Here is a 27,005-nt window from a genome sequence, read left to right as displayed (position 1 = left end):
TATCAAATTTGCCGTAATGGTGTGTATCTTGGCCCTTGGTACACTGCTCCACCTGGTTTCAGGAAAATCTTTTGCTAATCAGGTTGTTTCCGTGTAACCCTGCTGACAGACAGACCAGTAGATGAAAAACAACCTCAGAGGAGGTAAAAAGCAGCCAAACCTGCCCGTCATAACTGCATGCTTCCTTTCCCTGTCCTCGTTAGCTTTGCCTTCTGTGTTTGTCTTCTATGATGTAATGGGATTATGTTGTCACGTTGCTTGTTATAAACGGATTCTATTGTACCTACAGTGCATGCTGCTTATCTCACTCCTGTTGAGCGTCTATCTTCTCTGCTGCTGCCACCGGCTTCCTTCTGCTCTGATTTTGCATGCTCTTTTACTTCTCTTTTGTGCAACGTGATGTGATGGTTTTATGTTTGTTTGTGCTGCTGTTTGCATTGGACTTTTTTTTTTTTAAACATTTATCACATGTCTTGTGCTTTACTTGCTCCTGTTCATCTGCTTGAAGTCTTGCCAGCTTTCATCTCGTTCATTTAACATGTGTTTCGCCGCATTACTGGTTTAATTACTCATCCAGAATATTGCTTTTGAGCACAATGAATAAAAGAACCAATTCTGGGGGGTGCACTCAAGTATTTCGGTTATTTTTTCTTCACTTTGAGCTTCACCATGGAGAATGATCGTGAGTGTGAAGGCTCGAAGGCTGTTCGACATTCATCTGCTGAAGAAAAACAGTCTTTTCAAACATGTGGTTTTGACTTATAGATATACGATATCAAACTTGAAATCAACAACCTGTCTGGATGAGATGTCATTTCAAATTTTATGACTGGTTGATTTAATTCTTTTTTCAATGCAAACTAGACAGCACTTACTGTACACAGCACTGCCAGTGCGATATGATGCCATCAGATCTGGATCCGGATCAGCTGAAAAATCGAAAGGATTTTCATCCATCTAAATTCTATTGTCCCCACAAAATCTAGTCAAAAAAAGCCCACAACATTTTAGTTATCATGTTACAGTACCATAAACCATCCATGGTGCTCGTCTTATAAAACCAGAGGGCACCCAAAAAGTACATGACCCGGGCACATGCATACATTTGGCAAACTCAGCCAAGGCAGAAGTGAAAAAAAGGCAGTTTTTCACTTTTTTAAACGGATCAACCCGTCGATTTAATGTCTTCTTTCTCCACCCAGTTTGGGGAAATTCAGCCTCAAAGTTTTTGCGTAATCTATGTGATAGAACACATTCTGAGAGGATATTCAAATTCCCTTCTGCAGGCAGATTTTCTGCTGGATGCATCATGATTTGTTCCAGATTTGAACTGCTGCTGGGTAGCAGAGATTGAGAATGAGAGACGTGGGAGAGGAGGCTGGAATGTTAGTGGGCTGCTACTGCTGATCATACCACCTGGTCAGACCACTTAATACACACACACACACACACACACACACACACACACACACACACACACACACACACACACAAACACATACACATACCCTTGGCCAAGTTCACACAGCTGTTGGTTATGTCAGGATGGGTACAATTAATGCTGATCCTGGCACCAGACCGAGAGTTCTTCAGAATTCAAATCATTGTACAGTGTCATCACTCCTTGAATTCTTCGGGAGATTATTCTTATATATACACAGGCTGTTTTTCACGGTGTTTGTCCTTGTAAATGTTTACATCAGGACAGAAAAAAGAAATGTGCCTTTGTCTGCGTGAATAGTCTGCCACTGTCCAACAAACTTCCTGTCCAGACAGGAAATGCATTCTTTGGTGTGCATTTGTCAGACTGGGAGTGTGTGTGTGTGTGTGTGTGTGTGTGTGTGTGTGTGTGTGTGTGTGTGTGTGTGTGTGTGTGTGTGTGTGTGTGTGTGTGTGAGAGTGTGTGAAGAGCAATGAACCCGTTATGGTATCTTACAATAACTGTCTGCGGAATGCAACCCACTTCCCCTGGTAGAACAACTCTGCTCCTGTGCCATCCGTAATGCACAACATATTTATGCAGCATTTGCACTGGAAGTTGAGTGTATTTACTACCAATTCAGTGAGTGTTACCACTATGAGACAGTGTGGGTTATATGGATAGTGTTTTGAAACTAAAAGTTATTGGCTTGGAAAGCATTAAAGCAAATCTGATTTTTTTTTAAAAACGCTAGCAGCTGAGCAAATGGCTCTTTCTGCTTTTAAAGCAATGCTCCAGTCATATGTACCCACAGATGGGTGCCTTGAGGTCACAAAGATGTTTTGTTTTTTGTTGTTCTTTTACCCCTCTTTCGCCCCTCCTTCTTCGTGACTCCAGAATGGATTTGCAGCAGACCAACAGCTCCAGAAACACACAACAACAAACTTCCCAAGAACACGAGTTTACAAACTCTTTCCTGCATAGTTCAGTGAAATTGCCTTCATTATTCAGCCATGTGCTGAGAACCAGAAGTCCTTTTACTTTTGGGGAAGTTGTATTTGCTTTTAGCTCATGTCCAAGTGTTTATGGATTCTGCCGGGCACGGCCCAGCATTAAGAAAGTGTAGATGATAGGGGTCGATAACCTTAAGGGTTTTTAATAAATGTTTTAGGACAGTTTTGCTGTTGTCCGGTCAGTTCTGATTGGCAAAATATATGTGGCTGGCTCCTTCTGCATTCTGGAGTCACAAAAAAGTAATACAGGAGGGAAGTAAAATGTGAACTCAAGACACTTAATGTGAATACACTCAAGGCAAAATGCACTTTTTGAATGAAATATTTTACCATCGGCCACTTTCCTTGTTTGAATGTCAAACTTAAATGGCGTAAAATTTCAGCATCATCGAATAACTTATTGACACGCCTATTCATCCCATTCTGCGTCCACACTGAGCAACCTGCGAAAAGAAACATAATCACAGCTGACTTTCTTGAATGTCTGGAGGTATTTCATTATTTGATAGGGAGGCATTGACAAGTTACAGAATAAAAAAAAAATGGCATCCAACTGAAGCCCTGATGGTGGTCCGATTAAGGTTTGTACTAAAGAATAGTAAAAACACAGGTATAAGGGAGGAGTTGGCAGGTGCATCATCTTTTTACTATGAAAAAAAAAAATCACAAGTCTAAATATCAGTCCTGTTTGGTCTCAAAGGCTTTTCCTCATTTAATATAAGAAGAAACTGCTACCATTTTTGAGGATGTTGGTGAGGGCAAAGTCATTAAAAAAATCTGATAAATGCTTCATTTGCAAATACATCTTCATAATTTATCACTTACGGTAAACATACAGTAGCAAAAATGACCCTACACAATCCCTGTAAGCAAAACTGTGATGGTAACATTCAGGCAACAATTAGGCATCCAGCAAAAAAAACAAATCTATACACAAAAAAATAATCAACTGTACAAAAAACAAAGTGTGGATCAAGCTCTTGAAACAGAGCCGCTTTGACTCACATTGTATGAAAGGGAAATGGTGTCTTGTGCCGACAGAGAAAAAGGGGATTCCCTTTTTTTTGGGGGGGGGGGGGGGGGCAGTGGTCTGTTTTTTTAATCACTCCTTGACAGCCTTGACCTGCAGCCAAAGCTTCACATCACTGTCCAAGTCTGAGTCCAATTCCATGAGAAATTGTGTGGACAGTGCAGGAAAAGTAGTCTGAGCTACGGTTAGCATCTACATCAGAGTGCTGATGTTGCAGACGTACACTGATAAAGCCACATGTGTCCTCTTTGGTGTAAGCTGTGCTGCTGGAATGTTCAGCTGATATTCCTTTGGTGATTTAGTACATCTTTTAGAACCAAACTGATGACTTTGCTTTGGTTTGATCCAGACCTGCACACACAAAAACAGGATCAAATTACTGTTTTTATCATCCACACGTACAGAATATGTGCCCTTGACGAAAGCTTGCATGGCGGTGTAAAATTTACCTGAGTCGTACAATTCCAAAGATCCCTGGAGGGGAGAGGGGGTCCAGGTGACAGATGTAGCTGGGATGGGGCTACTACTGCCGGGGTCCATCTCTGTCTTGGCACCCTCACTGTGTGGGGAACTGCCTGCACTGGCAGCTGTCTGGCTCTGGTTCCTGACACCAGGCAGCATAAGAGGACTAAACCTTGAATCCAGCGCTGCACTGTGGGTGGAATACGAGTGGAACATGGGGTGGTGGTGTCGGGTGTGGATGTGGGCATGGGGGTGGGAATGGTAGACGTCGTGGACATTAGGGTAGCCACTCGTGCTCTGGGAATTCAGGCTGTATGGCCAGCTGTCGGGGAGAGTAGCCAGAGGCGGGAAGCTGGCCTGGGAGAGCACGTGGCCAGCCCACAGAGCTCCGTCCGTGTGGTTGAGGGAAATGGAGCTGGGAGAAAAGTCTGGATGGACTGAGACAGAGACAGAAGGGAGGCAGGTACCAGGATGGGATGGATAGGTACTATTCCAAACTGAACTGCTTTGACCCTCAGGTTGAGACGCACCATCTGAAACAAACACATAATCTCAACATACTGCCACATATTTTCCCAACAAGTGTCAAACCAAAATAAATTAGATGCCCCTTTTACCTTTCCATGATCCAGCAGAGCTTGAGACAGATGGCTGAGTCATTCTGATGGGCTTGGTCTCTCTGTTGAAGGTGCTGGACTGACTGAGAGCCCGGGAGAAGTGCTCATCCACTACATCGCCAATGTCTCCTTGGAAGTAGGTAAACAATATGCACCGGGAGCTCAGGTACTCTGCTCCAGTTGGTTGAGCGACATCCTTCAGGTCTGAGTCAGACGGTGAAATGCATCCTGAATCAGTTCCAGGACCCTGACGAAGGCCCTGATCCCTGGACTGTATCCCTCGTCCACCTCCTTGCTGCTGTTGTCCCAAACAATTCTGCATCTTTGTGTGAGTGCTCAGCTTCCTCTGAAGAGAGAGAGAGAGAGGAAGATTAACTCTGAAATCCTCCAAAAGGGAGTTAGAAAAACACATTTGCTGTGAGCAGTAAATAAAACACAACTCACAATATGAAGCTACTGCACAGCAAGGGATTTGAAAAGTGCTTTTGTACACTAAATCAAATCATACTTTACATGCCATAAATATATAGCTTATATATTTAGACTCCAGTACACCATTAATTATTAGAAGACGTCCAGGAATTGATTTATTTTTCCCATACTCCATTCCAACCACTGGCAAAGCTCAATGTGCCTCATCCACATTCCTGAGTGACTGACTGGCTGTCGTTACATCACCATTTTACCACAAGATTAATAGTTTGGTGTCATTATGCATGACCTGACGTGAATGCCAAGCCTCAGACTGGAATGAATGCAAATATTAAACAAGTGAAGAGAGAGAATTTGAGACGGTGTCCTGAAAAAGAATAAAGACGTCAAATGATTTTCGCATTAATTGAAATTTCAGGCCTGTGACATTTTCCAGTTTTATGACAGATAGCCAATTTTACCGCAATGTGGTATTTAACTCATCTTTTACACACTTTTTACTCGTGTTGTTGAATGTTATGAAAGTTGTTTCCAGGAAGAAGGAAAAAAAACAACCCAAAACGAAACAACTCGTCCCTTGTTTAATATCTTTACATTTACTCAATGTTCCATTAGTATCCCTCAGTTGCTATCCCACCTGTTGTTGCTGCTGCTGCTGATGATGGTTGTAGTACGTCGCCTTGTACGCTTCTGCGGGGAGGTAGTGCGCTCCATAGCTCTGATGGTACATCACATCCAAGCAACTCATAGCGACGGACCACAAGAAGAAGAGGAAGAAGAAGAGCGAGTCGGAGGAAGAAGAGGAGGAGGAGAGGAAGGCGCACCAAACAGCTGATAGAGCGACTCTGCCTCAAACTTCAGACTGGCTGGATCCTCCGATCCTCCATATATGCCCAAACGCATACAATGGCCATGCCGTCCGGTATGAATACAAACAATGCGCCTCCTGCTGTGCGCTCCACCAGCGCCACCCGGGGCCACAAACTCGACCAAAACCTTGTGACACACACTCAACCAAAAACTCCTCTCTGACAAGTTTTTTAGAACGCCTCTGATTGGAGATCGGGTGAGTGCATTCACCCCCCCCCCCCCCCACCCTCTCTCTCTCGCGCTCTCTCTTTCTGTTTTGGCGGGGGGGGGGGGGGGGGGGGGTTAAAGGGGGCTGGAGACTTTAACGCACACCCTCCGGGGAAGGGCCTGCACTGCGCCGGGAAGTTTAGCAAAGCGGTAACGCTGTCAGGACTCTCGGTTGCAGTACGTTTACGTCTTAGAACTCTGGTTATGAATCATGTCCTCTTTTCATTACATTTGTTTGGGAGAGGTTTGGATGCTGTAAAAAAAAAACAGTTTATAATATTAATTTCTGATTTATTGTTGAGGTAGGAAGGTAAACGAGGTGCCAAAATACAGGGGGGAAAGCACAAGTACAACCTTCATAAACGTAAAGTTTACTCCTCTCTGAGAGGGTCTATCACAGCCAGACGTGATTATCTTTCATGACGGAGCTGTTCAGGTAAGACTGTACGCACACACATGAAGTGGCAGGTGACTAAATGTGAACGTGCTCACTTCTGTGTTAATGATTTAAATTTGTTCATAAGGATAATCTCTCCCGGAGGGGTGTCATTATGCACATATGATAGGGAGGTGATGGGATTAAACCATGTGTGAACAAACAGTAATCCACAAATCAAGCAGCAGCTGCCGTTTAACACTATATGCTCTGTCAAAACCATATTTAAGGCTTGAAATGCTTTTTTTTAAATTAGTGCTGAAGTGGATGATTAAGATGCAATAACTGCTGTAGCAACTCTAATGTAAATGAGACCTATGTAAAAAAAAACTATTATGTGTGTGTGTGTGTGCGTGTGCGTGTGTGTGTGTGTGTGTGTGTGTGTGTGTGTGTGTATGTGTGTGTGTGTTCAACGTTTAATTTCCTCTTCTTGATTTCTGGCCTGTTCAGGTCAATGAAAGCTTGTTCTGGCCTGATGTCCCTCTGACTCAGATGAGTCGAGCGGTTTGCTGCCACCTGTTGGTGAGATTGATGTCACAACACGGTTGCCTCTTTGGAGACCTCCTGTTAAAGCCCCACACCCATTTCATACATAATAGAGAGAAAATACTCCCAAGTAAGTGATATTATTCTTAAGCACAGTCTCTTTATATTTTATGAATAAAACAGTGGTACGAGCAAAAACATTTAGGCCTTAAATATGTTGTAATTTGATGGCAAACGTGTCCGTTTTGTTGCTATATTTTTCTGCCAGATTGAGCCAAATAAAGGTAATCTTAATCAATGCCCATTAAAAAAAACTCACATATGTGACAGAATCTACCATAAGAGATTAAAACCACTCAGCCAGCATTGGCCAGGAGATTGCTGGATTATTGGTGGGTAAACATGCAGTCAGCACAGTTTAATTATTCAAATGATTTAATCTTGACTAAAACAGTTAAACCACGATTAACAAGCATTTACACTGGAGACACCCAGTTATCGTTATCTCACTTTCGTTATCTCATGAAAGTTGATTAATTTGCCGGCTGGAATGAACATTTTTTAGAAATCAGTTGGTTGGCAATCAATTCTGGCAAAAACCAAATGGGCCACGTGAGCCCTGTTTTCAGAGTTTTGTGTGTCTGCATCACCATCTTTAATCTTTTCATCACTGTTCCTGACTGCTGGATCCAGAAATAAATAAGACAACAGGAAGATTTATTATTTATTTCCTGAACCTGCTAGCTGTTGTCGTCAGGTTTGATTGTCGTGATAAGACCCGGGGGAGTGTGACAAGCGTGCAACACTCTCACCAGTTTGACTCATGTTTCTTTCACTTTGATGTCACAAAGGGGGGATGTGAATTATTCAGCCACGTGCCGATGTTGTGATTAGACGTCATGGAAGTAGGGCAACATTTTGAGAGACAAAACTTACACAGGGGTGAGTGATTTGAGAAAAGCGTTTTATTATTGGTGTCAGATTCTCTGAAGGCAGTAAAAGTTGCATCAACAAGAAGTGTATCATGTACTATTTCTCTCCCCGAGTACTCACTGTTCCCTGCCAAGGCGTCTAAAACTGCAGTTAAATAACAGCCAGACAATTCAATAATGGATTCTGCACAGGAAGGAGGACAGATTTTACTGAAGAGTCAGCGGAAACTCCTACTACCATCCACATTCTTCCTGTGCAGAACTGATGCGTGACAATATCAAAAGACCGTACGCAGATGTTAGCATAAGTACTATTACTTCAACGACAACTGAGACGTGGAATACATTTCATTTGGGATGCAATTTTTAATCGGCAAAGTGCTAAAAAACAACAACAAGAAAAGACAAAAAATTAACCCAAAAAAAGGAAAACGTGAGCACAAAAGGCTAATTTACCTCTAGAAAAGAACAAAGCACCAGTGGTATGTGGGTAAAACTGCCAAAACCAAGTCAAGGCTCTACAAAGAATGTTTTTAGGCTTTATTTGAAAGCCTTAGCAGTGCGTAGAGCCCTCAGCTGGCGTCATAATCCACGTCTCCTCAGGAAATCTTTAGCCTCACTATCTTTGCTTTTTGTTTTTTTTGTTTTTGTCAGAAGTAGAGCAGTGCAGCACTGTGAGTGATGCCCTCAGACAGCCAGCGAGGGATCAAACACACCGATTTATAGCAGTGTTCCACAAAAATATGTGGGTTCCTTGAGACAGACACTGGACCTCAGGGGTTTTCCAGCAAACATCTGGAGCAGCCGAGGCCTCCAACTCCTCCGCTCCCTAATGAGGCACTGAGATGATTATTAGTGGATGTTTTTTAAACGGAGGGAACGGATGGCAGAGAAGGAAAGGGACAAAAATTAGTTGAAGAATTGTTTGCTTTCCTGCTCGTTTAACCCTGAAAGAGCGAGAGGAACCTCCAGTGCTTTAGATCTGAAGGATTTTCACATGATGAGGACACATTTCAGAGGAATATTCAGGGTGGGATGATGTTTTGGGGCAGGAAACCAGAAAAACCCCCAAAAAGAAAAAAACAGGTCGCGGGTATAGTGTCCCAGATCTGAGTCTCAGAGGTTTAAAAAAAAAAATTATTACAAAAAAGTCTTTGGCCCACTTTCCAAGTCTGGAAACAATTGAAAACATTAAATTGCAGGTTTTGAGCAAATCCTTTTAAAACAAAGAACGTCGTATCTTCCCAAATCAAATTTGTTGTAATTAAAAACGACGCTCCTGATGAGGCAGGTGTGAGATAACGCTGAGTGCTGTTGATGATGATATCTCACATTAAGCAGAGTGCCGCATCATGAGTTTTGTTGTGTGCTTGCTGTCGTTTCTTACCCCGCAGAGAGAAACACACACCTGCCTGAGATCCGTCTGGACAACTTGATGATGATGATGATGATGATGATGATGATGATGATGATGATGATGAGGATGACGGTGGTGATGATGATGAAGGGGAGCTCCTACATTCATCCTGCCCATGCAGGTTCTAATGATCTGAACTGTCAGGTATGGAAGGTGCTCGTATTTTCAGATTGTAAAATTCCCCAGGTTATTGCCACTATATCATAATAGTTCTATGTTATATTCAAGTACTTGGAGTGATGTCATGTGAGTGATGTCATGTTCAGACTCAAATCGAAGAGTATCCCCCATTTAAAACTAAAGAGCAGCCAGGGTGCACGTACCTCTACTAAGATTAATTTCTTTGCCCCCCCCACCATAGAGCAAATGAGTGGTAAAACCTGCGTGTACACTGGGCCGTAAATACTACTTCCTGCATCAACTAGGTGGCGCTAAAGAACACACCCTTACTTTATACTACATTACTGCAAATCAGACGAAGATAACTTTTAATGTGTATTGGGAGTTTATCACGTCAGGCTTACTTCTCACAACCACTAGGTGGAGCTGTGACTTGAATTCAGTTTTTTGATGGACTCTCATCAAACATCAGGCAAAATAGCTTCCTGCTTTATGGCGAGATGTAAAAAAAAATTGCCGCCCCACCATAGTCACACCATTCAATGAAAACTCACAGGAACTCATCACCAAGTTAGGAAGGCCTACCTGACCTATGCTACAGTCGGTGGATCTGCTCGACCCACTGAGAGGAGTCCATCCATCCATCCATTTTCTTCTGCTTATCCTACTAAAGGTCAAGGGTGGGGGTGGGGGTGGAGCCTATCCCAGCAGCCTTTGGGCGAGAGGCAGGGTTCACCCTGGACAGGTCACCAGTCCATCGCAGGGCCAACACAGAGAGACAGACAACCATTCACACTCACAGTCACACCTACAGTCAATTTAGAGTATCAATCAGCCTCGTCCCCTCTTGATGTCTTTGGACTGTGGGAGGAAGCTGGAGTACCAGAGAGAACCCACACAGGAACAGGGAGAACATGCAGACTCCACACAGAAAGATCCTGTGCCCGAGCCGGGGCTCGAACCCGGAACCTTCGGTGCTAACCACTGCACTGAGAGGAGTCCATCAAAATAAAGAAAAAAAGAAACACGTTTCCTTTAACCACCAGGTGGTGCTATGACTGATCTTTCCCTAAACTTAATGGGCTCCTTCTCGGTCCCCAACTACACCCCAACCCGAAAACACCACCTCGTCTATGGAGCTAACCAGGGCACGAGTCTTGATGTATAATTCCATTTAAGTGAGAACACAAAACAACACAGTTGGAACATTTGTACTGAACCAGTTCAATGAACAAAAGTCATTTGTAAGTTAATGAATTTCCGTGTTAAAACCAAGATCTTTCACAAAAGCTTTTTTTTTTCTTTTTTTTTTTTTGGTCAAAGCACCACAGTTTTGCATTTTCATTATCTCAGTAATCTCCGAGTTTTAATTGTTCAAACCGTTATTGCACATTTTCTAAATGGTAATGAGAGTTTTAATTGCAGAGACCAGACAAAGACGAGACTTCTTTCACAGTGTGTGTGCTGGCGTGTCTGATGCTCTACACCATATGTCTCTTAACACTGTGGCCATATTGGATTCCCTCAGAGTGACCATGACCTTAGTTGAAAAGCAGATAATTACTCGGTCCATCCGCCAGTTTTGACTCTTATTCTGCATGTGTAAAGATAATGGAAGCGGCCCCGGCTGCCTGCAGGAGTTAATGAGATGATGGAGACTCAAAGACGGGGTCATTTTGACGGAGGTCAATCCACTTGACGGATGTGGCTCCTTGTTGGAGGCTCACACTGAGGAGGATTTACTTTTAAAACAAATGCTGGTCAAGGTTTAGATATTAAACCTAAAAATCCATAACAAATCGAGAAAATGTAGTGCACTTTATTCAGGATATAAGGCATTATATTGCAGTTATGTGTGAAATTAAACCTACAAAACCGCTTCCTCCCGTGAATATGATTCTCTCTGTCAGGATATGAAGACAGAAATGTGTTTTCTGAGTTTTCTTTGGATTTCTTTAAATGTATTTTATCGTCAGTGTGGTAAATAACTCTCCATTTGCCTGCGGTTGTTTAAACTGCAGCAGTTTGGGGAATTACAGAATGCTAACCTATTACCTTTTTTAAAAAAAATGAATTATTTAATATGCAAAATCATCATGAAAATGGTGTGCATGCGGGAGGTCATTCCTCTCCTTGATGATTCTCAATGAACAATCAGTCTCATCTGACAAACCTGCCAAGCTCCTGCTACAAATCATATTAATTGACCCAGTGGATTGTACATATCTTTATCTTAATTGTGATGCCAACAATAAAATATCTCAATTTAAAATGCATATTCAGGATATATACTGTAGGTTTTCCAAACAAATTCAAATCTGCACATACCTGAACTCTTTCAAAGTGATGTTATGAGAGTGAGAAGAAATAACACACCACTTTTCAGGTTGTTTCACGATCTACTTCCCCCAAACTCAACTTTCTTAACCTTCCCCTTCCTTTTCTTCTAAAAAAACTTGTCCTCTGTTGCCCTTCTAGTTGTAATGACTCTAATTCCCCTATGCTAATGGCGTGTCTGAGCCTCAACCCCCCTGCTGGGACCACCAGTCTACTTTCTGTGGTCACAGCCTGGCCTGGGGGCGAGGACGGCCGCCGATTCAGAGCCAGAGGAGAGAGGAAGAGAAAGGGCAAAAGAGAGGGGTTTGATACATGTACCCTCAGACAGATTGGCCTCCTAAGGCAAAAAAAAAAAGACCTGTGGATAAAAGACGGCGTTATTGAAGCTTGTACGTGAGCGTTTCTCACTGAGTGTGACATCCAAAATTGGTGCCAGAAGCAGATTTAAACAATAACAGAAGCCGCCATGACATTACTCACATCATCAGCATGCCTGCCTGATGTGTGTTCTGTGAGTATGCATGCACTTCACACCTATAAATGCTACATCTTTATGTATGTGTGTGTGTGTGTGTGTGTGTGTGTGTGTGTGTGTGTGTGTGTGTGTGTGTGTGTGTTCACAATCATGGGAGGTGGGGGAGGCAATGATGATGAGCAAGCACTACAGGGGAGAATAATCTCTCATTACCCACAATTCCCCGATGCTCTACTGCGCCAGTAAGCACGACTGGTCCCACGGGCAGACATGAGTGGAGTCACTCAGTCGATTTATTAGACCATCTCAAACTCCTCTGCCCTCTGCCTCCCCTGCTGCTGCCACCCGGCTTCCGTTCGCCCTCCTTCTCTTCCTGCTCCCTTTACCGCCCGCTGTCTCCATATGTCTGAAACCCTTCTTACTTATTTCAATCACCATCTTGTGTTAACATTTTTCCATCGACTGAATGCGGAACTGATTCATCAGCACTATCTTATCAAACGTGCATGCACCTGCTCAGCTCCCATGGCTTCTTTTTTAAGGGAACGGTTTTGTACTTTAACGGACTGATATTTTGCAATTGCTCATTTGTCTTGCCCAGATTTAGATGACAGGACCAAAACGTTTCTCAAATCTGATTATGAAGTTAAAGCCAGGAGACAAATCAGAGAGTGGTGGCTTTAAGATTCTGGTAAATATTTAAAGTGACTTCACGTAAAATCTGTGTTTTTCCTTTTTATTACTCACATTTAGGTGTCTGGAGGACATGATGTTATTTCGCCATGACTTCTTTGTGACCACAGAATGCAGAAAGGGCCAGCCACGTATACCTGGCTTGAAGCTAAAGGCAACTTATTATACTCAAAAGCCACAGCAACAAAACAAAAGCAAAACTGCCCAAAAAGAAACTAACCCAAAACATCAGTTTTCAAACTCTTTGGCACATCTTTCAGTACAATCCATGTCTTCTTTGTCCTGCTGTATGCTCAATAATCCACAAAAACTTGCATTCGAGCTAAAAAGAGACGATAACCATTCCAGTTTGATGCCCGTTCACGGTCACGACCAGCTAGCACTTTAAGTTGAACCAACTGTGCTAGTTCATTTTAAGCTAAAAAAACAAGTGTTTGTGGACTACTAAGCACACAGCTGGGTAAAGAAGACACAAATTATACCTAATGATGCACTCTGGAGTTTTTAAATGGTGTTTTGTTTTTTTGTCTTTTTGATATTTCAGAAAAAGCAAAAGCACTCGTAGCCTATTAGCTTGTTTTGTACTAGCACATAATCCATCTTAAAATCCGGGGCAAAAGTTGTATGTTTTCATTGTAGTCATGAGAAATTTTGATGGAAAGATGAGTTTTGGAAAAAAAAAATTCTGCGATTATGGAGGTTTCCTTATAATAGACTACAAGTGCACTAACAGACTTACAGTTTCTAGACGTCAACATGTGAAAGTGAGCATAACAGGCTGAATGAAGGTCGTCATGCTGTTTTTTAAATGTCCCACTGATTCAACTTATTTTCTGGGATTTTCCCCCCTGATCTCTAGCTTCTTGTTTCCCCCCGTCTCCTCCTGCCCTCCTTCTATCTATCTATTTCTCGCTCTCGCCATCTGGGTCCCAGTGAAGCATCCATCCATCAGACAGCAGAATGGGTGTTGAAATCCCAGGCCTCCCATCACAGCCCCCTGTCTCTCTATGTTTGCATACAAACATATTTCAGCCTAGTTACATGTCAGGGACACAGGGATGAATGTGGCACAGTCATATCTTATATCGTATTATAATTTGGGATTCATGCCAGATAAGTATGGGTCTGAAATATACAAGCCAAGGCTCCGGAGAGCTTAGTTGAAATTCTATTGCATGTGACAAACAAGACAAAAGAGAATCCCTGTTCTTTATTGTGATATATGTGGCAGATAATCATCTTTTATTGGGCTGACTGTGAAAATAAGGATGGTCTGTCTGTTGTGAACGTATTGAACGTCACGTTCCAAGTTCTCCTTCCTCCCGATTGCTTCCTGGTGTTTTAATCTCCTCTGTGCATGTGCATGTTCCTCCTCCACTGGGTAGTGGTTGTATAATCTTCCTGACAGACGAACAAATAAACAAACAAATGGCAGCGCAAAAAACAAAGTCCACTCAAGGAGGATGTGAATTTCATTATCTTTACAGGCATCAGGTCTTGACTGAAGAGTAAAGGAAACGTTACAGGGATTTGGGGGATGTAAAAGTGACACTCATGCAGTAGGGATCATGGATAGCATGGTTTGGAGAAGGTGTGTTGTCAAGCTAGGCCTTACTTTACTGTTTTGGGGTAAAAATGATTGATAGGGACGACAAGGATCAGTTGTTCCAATATTATCAATTATTCTAGCATTGCAGGTATTTTGTGTGCGCGAGTGAAAGTTTTTCTGTCTCTCAGTTGCATCTCAGTTAAAAACACAAGAATAAAAGGGGGTTGGACGCCGTGGGAGGATTCTTGAGGCTTTATTAGGAATGAAAATGTTCTAAAGCTCTCATCTTTTTCTGCACAGAAAATAAAAACACAAGACGCCTGAAGGCAGGACTCCCGTCTTTGGTTGTCTGTGTAGGGTTTTATCTGTGAGGAGGGAAAACACAGTTGTTATCAGACTACAGTAACTCCACACACATCAAATGAGAGGATTGGAGCGATTTGTTCAGTGATACCTTTAAGCTGAAAAGCTTGATGTGCTTTATAGCTGCGACTCCCACTGATTGCGGGGAGATCTCATTTCACACATGAACGTCTCTCTCTGCTGTGTGAGTGTGTGTTCATACACTCTGTACGAAGTGGTTTAACATTACATGTCTGCTTGCCCCAGGCCAAATCACTGAGAGGAGGAGAATGGAGAGATATGCGGCGGGGCAGGAGGTGGAGGGAGAAAGAGATGCTGTTGATGGGAATGCAGGGGAGGAGAAAACAAGACAGGGTACAATTATTTGGTTATTACAAACACTTGGAAAAACAATCTTTTACAGTTTGATTGTTTTATCCACTTTTTATAAATAAATATATAAAAATAAAATGGTTTTTTTTCACAATAGTCTTTATTACATTCATAATCAAATAGATTTGAAGAAAATCAGACTTAACCTTTTCTTAGACACTTGGCTGAATTCCTGATATTAGAATAATGAAATAATACTAATAATATTAATAATTTAATCTAACTCCAATACATCAGTGACAGCATAAATAATGTCCCTGTGTGTTAATCTACACGGTGCAACCTTGTAAGTCAAAGGGAGATACAGGCTTAACACCTGGAGGGCCTCTGGGTGCTTGGGGGTAGATTTATCACCACTGGGGCCCTCTGATGATGAGGCCATTTAGTGGGCGTCCCCGTGGTCCTCCACTGATTAGCAGCAAACATCTTCCCTAATAACCTTAACAAGAACAACGCCTCAGGACGACATGCCGATGCACACAGTCAAGTGCGGGCTCTCTCTCCCTCTCTCTCGCTCTCTCTGTCTCGCTCTCTCTCTCTCTCTCTCTCTCTCTCACACGCACACACTTCCTCAGAGATAGAAGAAAGAGCTGTGGGCTACCCATCCTCCTCTCCTCCTCAAAGTCACCCCTCACCCCTTCCCTCATCTGCCCCCGCCATAACTTGGCATCGATAACTGGCCCACCTTGCAGCTTTCCCTTTACTACCCAACCCCAACTCATACACACATCTCACACAACACATGCACCAAATTGAGTTGGTTACGGTTCAAGAGTCCCACCTCTCACCATAAAGTTGCTCTCAGCATCAATATGAACACATGCTGAAGTGAATGGAACACTCCCGCCTCTCGGGATGAGGAGGTGATGAAATTTTGGAGGGTATAATTCATGATGCTGTGAGGAGCTGTGGTCTGATTTTATAGACACTAACTCCCGCTGTGGATTGGTCTGCCTTGAAAAACTGGAAAGAGGGGAAAACGAATCAAGACATCAGATGAATAGAATACTGAGATAATTCATTTGAATTCACAGAAGAGTATTAGGGCCAGGCATCAGGCAAAAAAAGAGACATGCAAAAGTATTCACGGAAATGTCAAGAAGTAAGTTAAAATCCATTTGAGAAAAAGTCCAAATGTCAGATTTAATAAAGTCCTTAAAGTCGAAATGGATGCAACTGCTCCACCCACTCACCTGCAGACTTCAAGGATGGCATTGGTGCTCACTCTTGAATGGACCAGCTGATATATCAGCTTTAAGCACAATGTTTTGATTTCATTTTTTCAAAAATATGATTTCAACTTAATACTTGGCATTTTCACTATCTTCTTTACATGGAGATTTTTTAATAAAAAAAACAAAACCTTCCGTCTCTCATTTTTGTTTGCTTGGCATTAATATTCTGTAGTAGGTACTGCTGTATATGATGTAACCTACACATTTAATTTGACTGTGTTCCATTTCTTGGAGTTCCGTTATGCTTCTAGAGTAACAAAGGATACCCACGTGTTTGTCTGGTGCTAAAAATGATGGACAGTAAGTGTTTTTTTTCCCCCAAACCTCGTAATGGTCCTTTAATCTCATCATTAATAAAGATGGATGAAGGAAATACTATTTGTGGCTCATTTTAATTTTTAGTGTCAAGCTGTTTTAAACCACTTCGGAAATATTGATGAACCTAATTCAGTATATTCAAATCATCCAAGATTGTGGTTAACAGGAGTGATGTGTTTAAGTGTCGTTAGAACTTTATTCCATTTTGAGATACAACTCAAAAGCTTGTGACGCTATCGGTGATTTGAGAGCAGCCATTAATCTCTGGATCTCAAATACAAAGTTACGAGTGATATGTTTGTCGTTTGTTTTGCCTCACGCTGTTTTCGCCAATTGAATCATCGTAATAGTTTGATTAAGTTTTATATTTTCCGAGGGACGCTGGAAGGCACCATGAGAGCTCCGCCATGACGTCACGCGTAGCCGTCAGCTGAGGGAGGAACTCCGACAAGAGAAAGTCAACCAGGAAACTGTTGTTGCTAAACTGACCCGCCGCCCCGGTTTGTCGATTAAACGGTGGTGTTCTCTTTTGGAATCTGTCAGTTGAACCGTACGGGATTTGTATTTTGTGTTTAGTTTGATACAGAGCAAAGTCATGGCTTCACTTTTCAAGAAAAAGACTGTCGACGGTAAGTTTGTTCAGTGTTTAAAGCTAGCTAACTTGTTTTTAGCCCGCGCGACTGTGTTGTTCCTATATTTACGTCGCTTTCCCCATTTAACCTGTCGAACCTGCTTTTCCTCTGGCGTGAGTCATAGTCACACTGGCTTCTGGAAATAGCGACGAAATGGTCGCAAACCATTGTATTGTTGTTTAAATGAACACACTGTTTTGTTCAATTAACGCTACATATTGATTATCCACATTCAGATTTATTTGAAACTTTTAATTGTTAGCTAAAGCCAGACAGGAAGTATGTGCTTCACTGGACTTAAGTTAGGCATAATGTCTAAATAACCACAAACACAGTAACGTCATTGTAGGTCATGTGTGTTATATAACACGCATTTTTCTCCATATAATGAATCGTACTTTAAATTTGAGTCTCATGAATTATCTATCCAAAACTCTCCCATGAACTCTCTGTAGACGCCACTGACTTGCTCAAGTACAGTTCCTTTGTGTTTGAGTCTGAAACGGTGCTCCTTTACTGTGAGAATTAACCTCCAGCAAGTTTTATTTTTTGGTTAGTAATATTTCTTGGATCATTAGATAATGTCATGCTAGTCAATCATCTGTGTCCAGTGTATAGCATTGTCATAATTTGGAAAAGACAATACTCTTTGCACGTATTTTAGTTTTTTTCTTTTGGGTAAATATATACTTCTTCACTACATCAAAATGGAAAGGCAGCCACAATTGACAAAACAAATTAAACAATTATTCAATTTCAAAATCTAAATTTATACAAAATGTATCGATATACACCTAGGGAATCCTCACAGCTCCAAAACCCCTAATGTGGAGAATTGTGCCATAGAATATAAAAAGCAGACTGTCAAATATGAATTCAGACCAATACTATGCTCTGCTGATTAAGGTGACTATTTCCACAACTCCTCCCATCCTTGTCATTCCAGTTCTGCATCATCCATACATTGTACTCACGGTGATGTGTCATCCATTCCACGCCAGTATCAGTTCTCAGCTGTAGCATTTATCAGAGCCCATCCGATGTTCCGTCTTTGCTTAGTATTTTCTTCGTAGCTCTGGTTTGCAAGGTGGTTGGTGAGATTTCTGGTTATTTAGCGAATGGAAGTGTGTGTGTATGGGGGGTGTTGGTGTGGGGTTTGATCGCCTATATTTGTAGCACGATATCCCTCCCACTTTGAGACGTTGTTGGTACGTCACTTTGTACGTATACACACCTCGTAAGTGGTTCAACACCCTGACGTGTTTTGACCAAGTCTATTATCACTTAAAATTCTGTAGTTCAAATTCTAATCTTTTTCTGCATTTGTTGAGATTCCCCATTTATGCAGAGGTGAATAAATAAATTTAAATGTGTTATTCAGCTATTTTGTACAGTAGCTGTTCTCAACACACGTTCATAGAGAATCCATCAGCTTAATTGTTGTATAATTGCCCACTCATATCTGTGGAGGAGGTATCTCCTCCGCTAGTTGTCCTTCCCATTCTTTGGAGCCAGGGTAACCAACGCGGCCTAAGGAGGATTTTAAATTACTTAAAGACTTCATTTTTGTTAATTTTTTAAAAATTACTTCTATGGATTAAAAAAAAAATGCCATTATTTATGCATAATCTTCACTTTTTTCAGATCCATATTGACTAAAAAGACCTTGTATGTTGCATCATGGAGTACCTCCGCAGTCTTGATTTAGCTCAACAATGTATTCATGGCGAAGGAAGTGGGACAACCATTTATCAGGGTCTTGAGTGTGTGTTGATTGTGTAACACTGATTGCATGGTTTGTCCATCACTCACAAGCTGAATGTGTGACTCAAGGGTCATGCGTTGTCTCACGTGATGCCAACGTGTGGTTTTTAGTTTAGGGCTAGCTCAATATCTGTGTGAGCGGTTCAGTGTGACATCAAAATGTGCTGCTCCCGCACGCACAAACCCGTCTTCTATTATTTAGATTTCCTCCATGGTCACTCGTCCCTCTTTGACACTTTCCTTTCAAATGTATTGCACAGATTTCCCAACATGAAATCTTTGAATGTTTACAGATTGTTTTTCAGCCAGTTTTGAACCTGTGTAGCCATTGTACCCAGAGAAATGCACTGCAGTAGTTGGTCTACAATTGGATGACACAGAAGTAGGAACATCCTTGCTTCAGGTCTTTATGTGTGAATTCTCGCAGTCTAACCAACTCTCTGGCTTTATTGCACCCAAGATTAAATATGAGAATTGTAGCAAATGTAAAGTGTATTTGCTTGATTTTTCATTTGGAATACAAGTACTTTTACATCATATGTACTTGGTGTTTGGGAGGGGTATCACTCAGAAATGTTGGATATCAGTTCCTGGACAATCCTTTGTTCAAAACTGTTTTTAAAATCGTAAAAAAAAAAAATCAAATGAAATTAAATTGTACATAAGGTTACAATTCGTTGGTTTTAGTTTTCAACTCCATGGTATTTTCACGCGGTCAAACCATTCTTGTAATGTGAAAATATTAACCAGCTCGCGCAAACGTGATTTAATTTAATTTAATTTACCCGTTTAATCTTTTAATCTTGTGCTAATTTTCCCTCTCAAAAGAGTTTTGCAGAACAGAAAATAAATCCCAGTTTTGGAGAATCATGCCTCAAGTATTTAAATTTGGTATTGAAGACAAGACATCTTTCAATAGAATTGAAGCAATTTGGTTGGTGTGATAAAGGCATCCACGTAGGCTGCCCATCCTTGTTTGGTTGTCTCCACTGTGTAAATTCATTCAAACGTGTGTGTGTTCACATTCAGCTGTGATATTTGGAAACAGTTGTTGAGAGTTGCTCTCGTTCTGTCTTCTCCTTAGACATCATCAGGGAACAGTCGAAGGAGCTGCGTGGCACTCAGAGACAGATCACCCGAGACAGAGCAGCGCTGGAGAAGCAAGAGAAGCAAATGGTGAGGGACACACACGCACGCGCGCGCAGAAAAAAATACCTAAAGATGAAAAATCCATGAAGTTATTTTTCATTGATTTCTGCATATTGCATCAATTTCCAATGAAGAACCCCCCCCCCCCTACACACACACACACACACACACACACCCCTGTTTTCACTTCCTACAATCTAGATTAAGCCTGCTTGGCTAATGGGTGTAAATTAATAGACAGGATAGATCTGGTGTTGCAGGTTTGCTTAGGGCAAATTATATCATTCTTTTTCTCTCTCTTGGTCTCTCTCTCATACACACACACACACACACACACACACACACTCACTGTTAAATGATAAAGCTGTACTCACAGAAACAGTGAACATTTCCCCTCCCAGAAAGATGAAAGAAAGCGCCTGTGTCCTCTTCCCTCTATTGTATTAAATAAATATCATACAGGACATAATTACCTCCCTGGGGGACCTCATTTTTAGTCCTCATTCATGCTTTCTGCTAATTAGTCAAGTTTTACAGCTTTGTTGTACATTTTGAAGAGAAGATATTTTCACTAAGAAATGGAAATGACCTAAATTTGCAGTTTAGCATGATCATGACTTTCTGTTGCCTTGAGTGCACAGTCTCATGCACACACTCCCACAAAAGAGACTTCAAGAAAAGATTATTGTCCAAAAATCAAAGTGCATTTAAGCTGTTAATATTTCATGTTTCTGTAGGATGTTGTAAATTAGAAAGAAAATGTGTGTGGGGGCAGAAACAAAAGAAAAATGTAGTGGTGTACATCTGGAAATATAATTGCGTTTTCAGTCACAACTATCCACTTTTTTAAATTACCGGTAGTATGAATACTTGACCAGCTGAAACAAAGACACAGGGATGAGAACAGTGTGTGTAGTATCTTTTGTAACATTCACGATGTAGGGGACGCCTCACACATCAGAAATTGATCATTCTTTCAGTGTAAAACAGTCTGTCAGTCCAATGGCCTAAACTTGTATCAGCCCACTTTAGTTCAAGGCTCTTCGTTCATCATCTGATGTGGAAACAATGCGATTAAACACGTCTTTTGGAAATAAAGTCAGATTCACAGTTTACGCGTTTTGATGTCATGTTGTACAAAATGCAAGCCTTTTTTTAAAAATGCAGACATCATACCTGTAAATACTGGCCAAATCAGCTGTAAGATACCGTTAGAAAAAGCAATATCGTGCATTGCTAACAGATTGTCCATCTGTAGTTAAGAGAAAACTTGAGAATGTGTTTGCACAAGTAGGCATGCGTCTTGGAAGTGCCGCAGTTGTCCTGTCAATGAGTGCTGCAGACACCTAACACCCCCTCCTCCTCATCTGACAAGACAGTAAATAAGGCTTGATAACACCAGCAGCCGTCCCACCTCCCTCACCTGCATCGTTTCTCCATCAGTGCATTTATAGTTCTGCAGATGACATTATTAGTACTGTTATTGTCAATGTCTACCCTCTGCCCCAGACATTTCTCCTCTTTGATGAAATATCTTTCCTGCTCAGGCACACATTATCTGACACTAATGCACCTCTTCTGTGTGTGTAAGACAGAGAGCAGAGAATCGAGCATTAATAATAGATTATTACTTCCTATAGAGGATGCTTTCAGTGCACACCCAAGAATCACAAACGTCTGGTGCAGCTCTAGCGTTGCTGAGAGGCTTGGCTAGTTTACTGTAACCTGGAGCTCCACTCATGTCTCTGGGGATGCTTTCACACACATTCTCATACCCACACACAGGATCCCTGTTGGCATCAGCGTACATTCTAATGTTTACCAAAGCTAAAAGCGTGCATTTGCATGCCAGTGAGTGAGGCCTGAGCCATTTTTCTTATTGTTTTTTATGTCTATATGTGTAAACTCTGACTGTCTCTCCTGGGAGATTTGTGGATTCTGTTTGTATTTGTTTATAAGAACTTCGTGTGGGTTTATGCTTGTTTGTACGTGTGAGAGAAGACATGATTGATCTCCTACACTACCTCCTAAACTATTGCTCAGTTCAGGGAGAAAAAAATGTTTTACATGATGGAGATGTGCAACATACATGCTCTCAGAGTCAGTATGGATTGAAAAGAGGGGCTGCTCAGACAAGTGATGGATGTTTAAGTGCTCCAACTTGTTTCTCCTGCATCACAATGTAGCTTTTGACATGGGTAAGCATGTCTTCCTGCGGAAACTGCTGGAAAATTGTGATTATGAAGTCACTACTTAGGATAGAATTGATGTGTTTTTCAGAAAAGCTGTTCTACTGTGGCTAATTTCTTTACTCCGTCAGGTTGCCCCGAAACTCCCTATTATTCTTAATTTGTATGCTCATCTACCGGAACATTAGCTCTTAGTTTTACCCTTAGGTGGATATCTTACTTATACTGGCATTCTCAGTTCAGAAAAAAATCAAGGGAAAAAGGTTAGTTAAAGAAGTGTGAACTGATGTGGCTTATGGAATGTGGACATTGACACCAAAAGGACTCGGAAAGGTTTCAGGAAAATGTACTTTTCCCTCCTCATCTCTCCTCTTCTCTCTCCAGGAAGCAGAGATCAAGAAAATGGCCAAAAGTGGGAACCGGGAGGCATGTAAGATCCTGGCCAAGCAGTTGGTCCAACTGAGGAAGCAGAAGAATCGCACATACGCCGTCAGCTCAAAGGTCACTTCCATGACTACACAGACAAAGGTCATGAACTCCCAAATGAAGATGGCCGGTGCCATGTCCACCACAGCAAAGGTAATTTCCTTTACATTGGGTTTGCAATTTCACTCCAGTTTAAAGGCAAAAAAAACAAACAAAAAAAAACCCACCATAATATCGTGTATGTGTTTGAATATAAGGTAAAAGTCAACATTTTCGTGAAAGAGTTTCAGTGTACACCGGTATCAATTTTTTAATGTCGTAATTAAAGTATTAATGTGGGATCTGCTCATGTTTAAAGCTGCGTCTCATTGTTGTTAATGAAGTGTGAGAGGAGTAATTGGCCAGAAGTGATGTGGACTACAGAGTCAGACTCGGCAAACAGAGACAGGTCAGATGTAATTAGGCCTCAGATTAATGGAGTGTTATCGGGGTGGGAGGGTGCACGGCTGCTTTAGACGGGGAAAATGTTTGTGTTACTTTTGTCAGATGAACAGGACGTGTGTTTATGCACATAAAAATACATGCTAGAATTGGAAGATTTTTTCTTTGTGATTTTTCCATTTAGACTTTTAAAACTGAATATGTATCTATAGCTTGTAAAACCTTTCCTGAAAATCTTGAGAGAACCTCAGAAAGAATCCCCATGAATAATGATGTTTTTTTTAAAGACTTACCCATTGAAAATTATATACACACACACACACACACACACCCATATATATATATATAAATTGAGAGAGAGAGAGAGAGATTTATCTAACATTCTTTTAATAATGTTTACAGACAATGCAAGCAGTAAACAAAAAGATGGACCCACAGAAGACCCTGAAGACCATGCAAGACTTCCAGAAGGAGAACATGAAGATGGGGATGACCGAGGACATGAGTAAGGACCGACAGTTCACACAAGCACACACACAGAACTCTGGCATTTAGAAGCTCTCAAAACCAGATTGTCAGGATATTTGTGAATGCCAAAATGCCAAGTGATGTCTCTCTCTCTCTCTCTCTCTCTCTCTCTCTCTCTCTCTCTCTCCCTCTCTCTCTCCCTCTCCCTCTCTCTCTCTCTCTCTCTCTCTCTCTCTCTCTCCCTCTCCCTCCCTCCCTCCTTCCCTCCCCCACCTCTCTCTCTCCCTCCCTCCCTCCCTCCCTCCCCCACCTCTCCCTCTCTCTCCAGTAAACGACACTTTGGATGAGATCTTTGACGAGTCTGGGGATGAAGAAGAATCTCAGGACATTGTCACCCAGGTTCTGGATGAGATTGGCATTGAGATCTCTGGAAAGGTAAGAAGTTCTAAATAAGAGACAAAGATTGGGTTTAAATTCACAGTAACATTCTGCTAGTATTCCAAAAATAAAAATAGTGTGAACTTAATAAAGTTGATGTTGACAGCCTATTGTGGGGGGAGTTTCAGATTTGAGCCATATACCAATTTAGCATTTCTGTGGAATGTGTCAATGTGAGTCAGGTTTTGGGAGCATTCTTTGGACATGTTTATGGTATCTTAAGAACACCGGTCTGGTTTTTACATCACTTTACTTCTGTGAAGACTGCTAACAAGCAGTTTACTCATCTGATATGTCCATAACTCGTATGAATCATATCATAAAAAGAAACAGTAGAATAACGTGAAACAACACTCACTTTTCTTTCATGAGTGCAAATCAAGAAACATGTCATGTTTGAGAAATACCTGAACCAGACAAGAGGGGGAAAAGTGACAAAGAACTGTCGTGGAATTTGTGTGGTTGCACTTAAACAGGATCATTACTGGATTATTGGGTTTCCTTGGCCATGTAAACAGTTAAGTTGAATATTGTAATTTTAGAAAAAGGTCAAAAAAATCATAACATAAATGGAATATAGAGTAAATGTAAGTGTAGTCAGAGACTCATTTTTAGGCATGTAAACCAGCCCTGTGCCAAGATGTTTTTAATTCCCTATTGTTTTAGATATGAGATATAATTTGATAATTTCATTAATGCAGAAAGTTCTTTTTTTTTTTTAAACCAATATTAAACACATGGATCCCATCCTAATGGAGCAACATAAAGTGAGGACAGACCCTCCACATGACTATTAGTGGACTGTTTAAGTGAGTTCCAGCTGCCGCGCGGTGGGGCTAGCCCTCAGCTCTTCCAGCTCCTGTCTACTGTAATGTGTATAACTGCACACCCACCCATCTGCTTTGAGCGGAGCTCCCCCTGGGGGGCTCCATCAGTTATTACGCTCACAAACCATCATAGCAAGCCTCAAATAGTCCAATAAACAGACCCACAGCTGGAGAGAAGAAACTGCTGGTTTCACAAAAAGCTGTTTGTATTTTTTAATATGGGGGGGAGGCTGGCTACTTTGTACGCAATCACAATAAAAGAGTTAACACGCAGTTGTCTGAATGCTGAGTACCATGCACTTCATTGGAAGAGCTGAGCAGAGAAGCTTTCTCCATGAACCCTGAAGCTGAAAAGAAGCTACAAGAAAAACATATGTGTGCATATTTACTGGAGTCCTAATAGCAGGGAAACAGATGCAGATAAAGTTCTTTATCAAACATGAAGGCATGCGAATAAGCACCAGACTCTTGTCAGGCTTGTATTATATTTTACATTTAACATGAAAAATTCATATTCAAGTCAAAAAAATGAAATAGCTGCATAATTTCTCCAGAGGATATTCATTTTCTATTTCTTTAACGAACGCCCTCTTTCCTGTAAAATTGAGGTGGAGTTCCTGCGACAATGTTGAAGGAAACCAAACTTTAAAAAACAAAAGCATGAAGAGTTTTCTGATGGAGTTGATCGTATCAGTGGAAGGCGCCGCCGCAGGGCTGCCACGTTCAGCATGATCAGTCTTTGTATGAAGTTTTGATTGTGTGTCTGTTATTGTGATGTATTTATTTATTGTCCGTGTTTGTTTCCAGATGGTCAGAGCTCCAGCTGCAGGAAAGAGCCTCCCCGGCGCCGCCTCTTCGTCCAAACAAGCCGCCATGACAGACGACGAGATAGAGAGACAGCTCCGAGCTCTGGGAGTGGACTAATGTTTGGCTCTGGGGGCGGCTGTTTGACTCACTGGTTTTGTCCTGGATGAAATGATTAGGGTGTACGAAAGGGTGCATGCCAACACACACACACACACACACACACACACACACACACACAATTCTTCGACAGGTTGCCTTCCAGAGCATCTCATTTATTTATACTAAATATTTATTGAGACGCCAGAATGGCCGCAGCTGCACCCATAATTGATGCTTGACCTAAAGAGTTGTGATCCACCTCCGCTGTTGTTTCCCATCGCCGTGTCTGTATAAGGGCTACAGTGGATGTACGACCATGAAAGTTTGCTACCTGCTGTTCTTTTCAAACTTGTCTAAGGGTCATTTAAAAACCAACTGATTCATTTCTCTGTAAATCCCTCTTCATTTTGTTGATTTAAAAACCAAACCAACCCTTGTTTTGTCTCCATGGAGACGGACCACGTACTGTTTACTGTCACGCAAGTAGAAGCCAGAAAAAAAAAAACCCATCATCGCACAACCAGCCGCCACACAGGTTAACTGCTTCTATTTCTTCACAGTGATTTGATGCACTCCTGTACATACTAGAGATCAGAGATTGACAAACAAATGCATGTGAATGACATCTGACATCATCGGCCCGGACAAACGCGAGGCCTGCGCTTGGTTCCAAAACTAACGTGAGAGAGTGCGAGGCGGGGGTCACAGAGGTCAAACCGGCACCGCTGAAGTTCTCAGTGATGGTTGAAGGAAACCTAAGCAAACACCGTCTGGTACCGATGACAGACTGACATATCAGAGGGGTTTGAGTGGTTGATACTGAGTCATCAGTTGTTGGGCTTCTTGGTTGTTGTTGATTATGTGTCGTTGTATAGAACACGGGGTTTATGCAGTGACTGCAGGGTGACACTGGTCCTGCAGTCGCTCTTCTCTTTCAGCTGCTGTGCAGTTACTGTCATTTGTTATTTTAAGCTGCCTCAT

At 41.7% G+C, this 27,005-nt stretch overlaps 2 protein-coding genes and 2 long non-coding RNA genes across 6 annotated transcripts in view; 2 read left to right on the top strand and 2 right to left on the bottom strand.

Moving 5' to 3' along the window:
• LOC147251899 (uncharacterized) overlaps positions 1 to 9,451 on the top strand; it is a 29,555-nt gene extending 20,104 nt beyond the window's left edge. For 2 of the 3 annotated variants that reach the window (XR_015118710.1, XR_015118709.1), the window contains 4 exons: positions 4,614 to 4,682; positions 4,780 to 6,040; positions 6,938 to 7,103; positions 9,300 to 9,451. This is a non-coding gene — a long non-coding RNA (uncharacterized LOC147251899). The remainder of the gene's footprint in view (positions 1 to 4,613; positions 4,683 to 4,779; positions 6,041 to 6,937; positions 7,104 to 9,299) is intronic. The other variant, XR_015118711.1, reaches the window with a different exon arrangement.
• Positions 2,852 to 6,008, bottom strand: vgll3 (vestigial-like family member 3). The gene is made up of 4 exons (XM_086219880.1): positions 5,612 to 6,008; positions 4,543 to 4,888; positions 3,913 to 4,458; positions 2,852 to 3,814 (listed from the first exon to the last, which is right to left on the bottom strand). The coding sequence occupies exons 1-4, from the start codon at positions 5,720 to 5,722 to the stop codon at positions 3,774 to 3,776; spliced, it is 1,044 nt and encodes a 347-aa protein (XP_086076006.1). The 5' UTR covers positions 5,723 to 6,008; the 3' UTR covers positions 2,852 to 3,773.
• Positions 9,452 to 14,224: 4,773 nt separating the features above from the next.
• On the bottom strand, positions 14,225 to 18,550 carry LOC147251898 (uncharacterized). Its single transcript, XR_015118707.1, has 4 exons — positions 18,391 to 18,550; positions 16,020 to 16,194; positions 14,951 to 15,174; positions 14,225 to 14,861 (listed from the first exon to the last, which is right to left on the bottom strand). It is a non-coding gene; the product is annotated as an uncharacterized LOC147251898 (long non-coding RNA).
• Positions 17,226 to 27,005, top strand: part of chmp2ba (charged multivesicular body protein 2Ba) — a 9,821-nt gene continuing 41 nt past the window's right edge. Inside the window, exons 1-6 of the mRNA XM_086219865.1 lie at positions 17,226 to 17,413; positions 20,265 to 20,356; positions 22,903 to 23,097; positions 23,788 to 23,890; positions 24,182 to 24,288; positions 25,926 to 27,005. The exon at positions 25,926 to 27,005 is cut by the window's right edge and continues 41 nt beyond it. Of these exons, the coding sequence (XP_086075991.1) occupies positions 17,380 to 17,413; positions 20,265 to 20,356; positions 22,903 to 23,097; positions 23,788 to 23,890; positions 24,182 to 24,288; positions 25,926 to 26,042 (648 nt within the window). The 5' untranslated portion in view covers positions 17,226 to 17,379 and the 3' untranslated portion in view covers positions 26,043 to 27,005. The remainder of the gene's footprint in view (positions 17,414 to 20,264; positions 20,357 to 22,902; positions 23,098 to 23,787; positions 23,891 to 24,181; positions 24,289 to 25,925) is intronic.

This window comes from Aulostomus chinensis, chromosome 12 (assembly GCF_037954235.1).
Source record: "Aulostomus chinensis isolate RoL2024-O1b breed Wild chromosome 12, RoL_Achi_v1.0, whole genome shotgun sequence".
NCBI lineage: Eukaryota > Metazoa > Chordata > Actinopteri > Syngnathiformes > Aulostomidae > Aulostomus > Aulostomus chinensis.
Note: the sequence above shows the minus strand (reverse complement) of the source record. Positions and strands in the feature narration are given on the sequence as shown.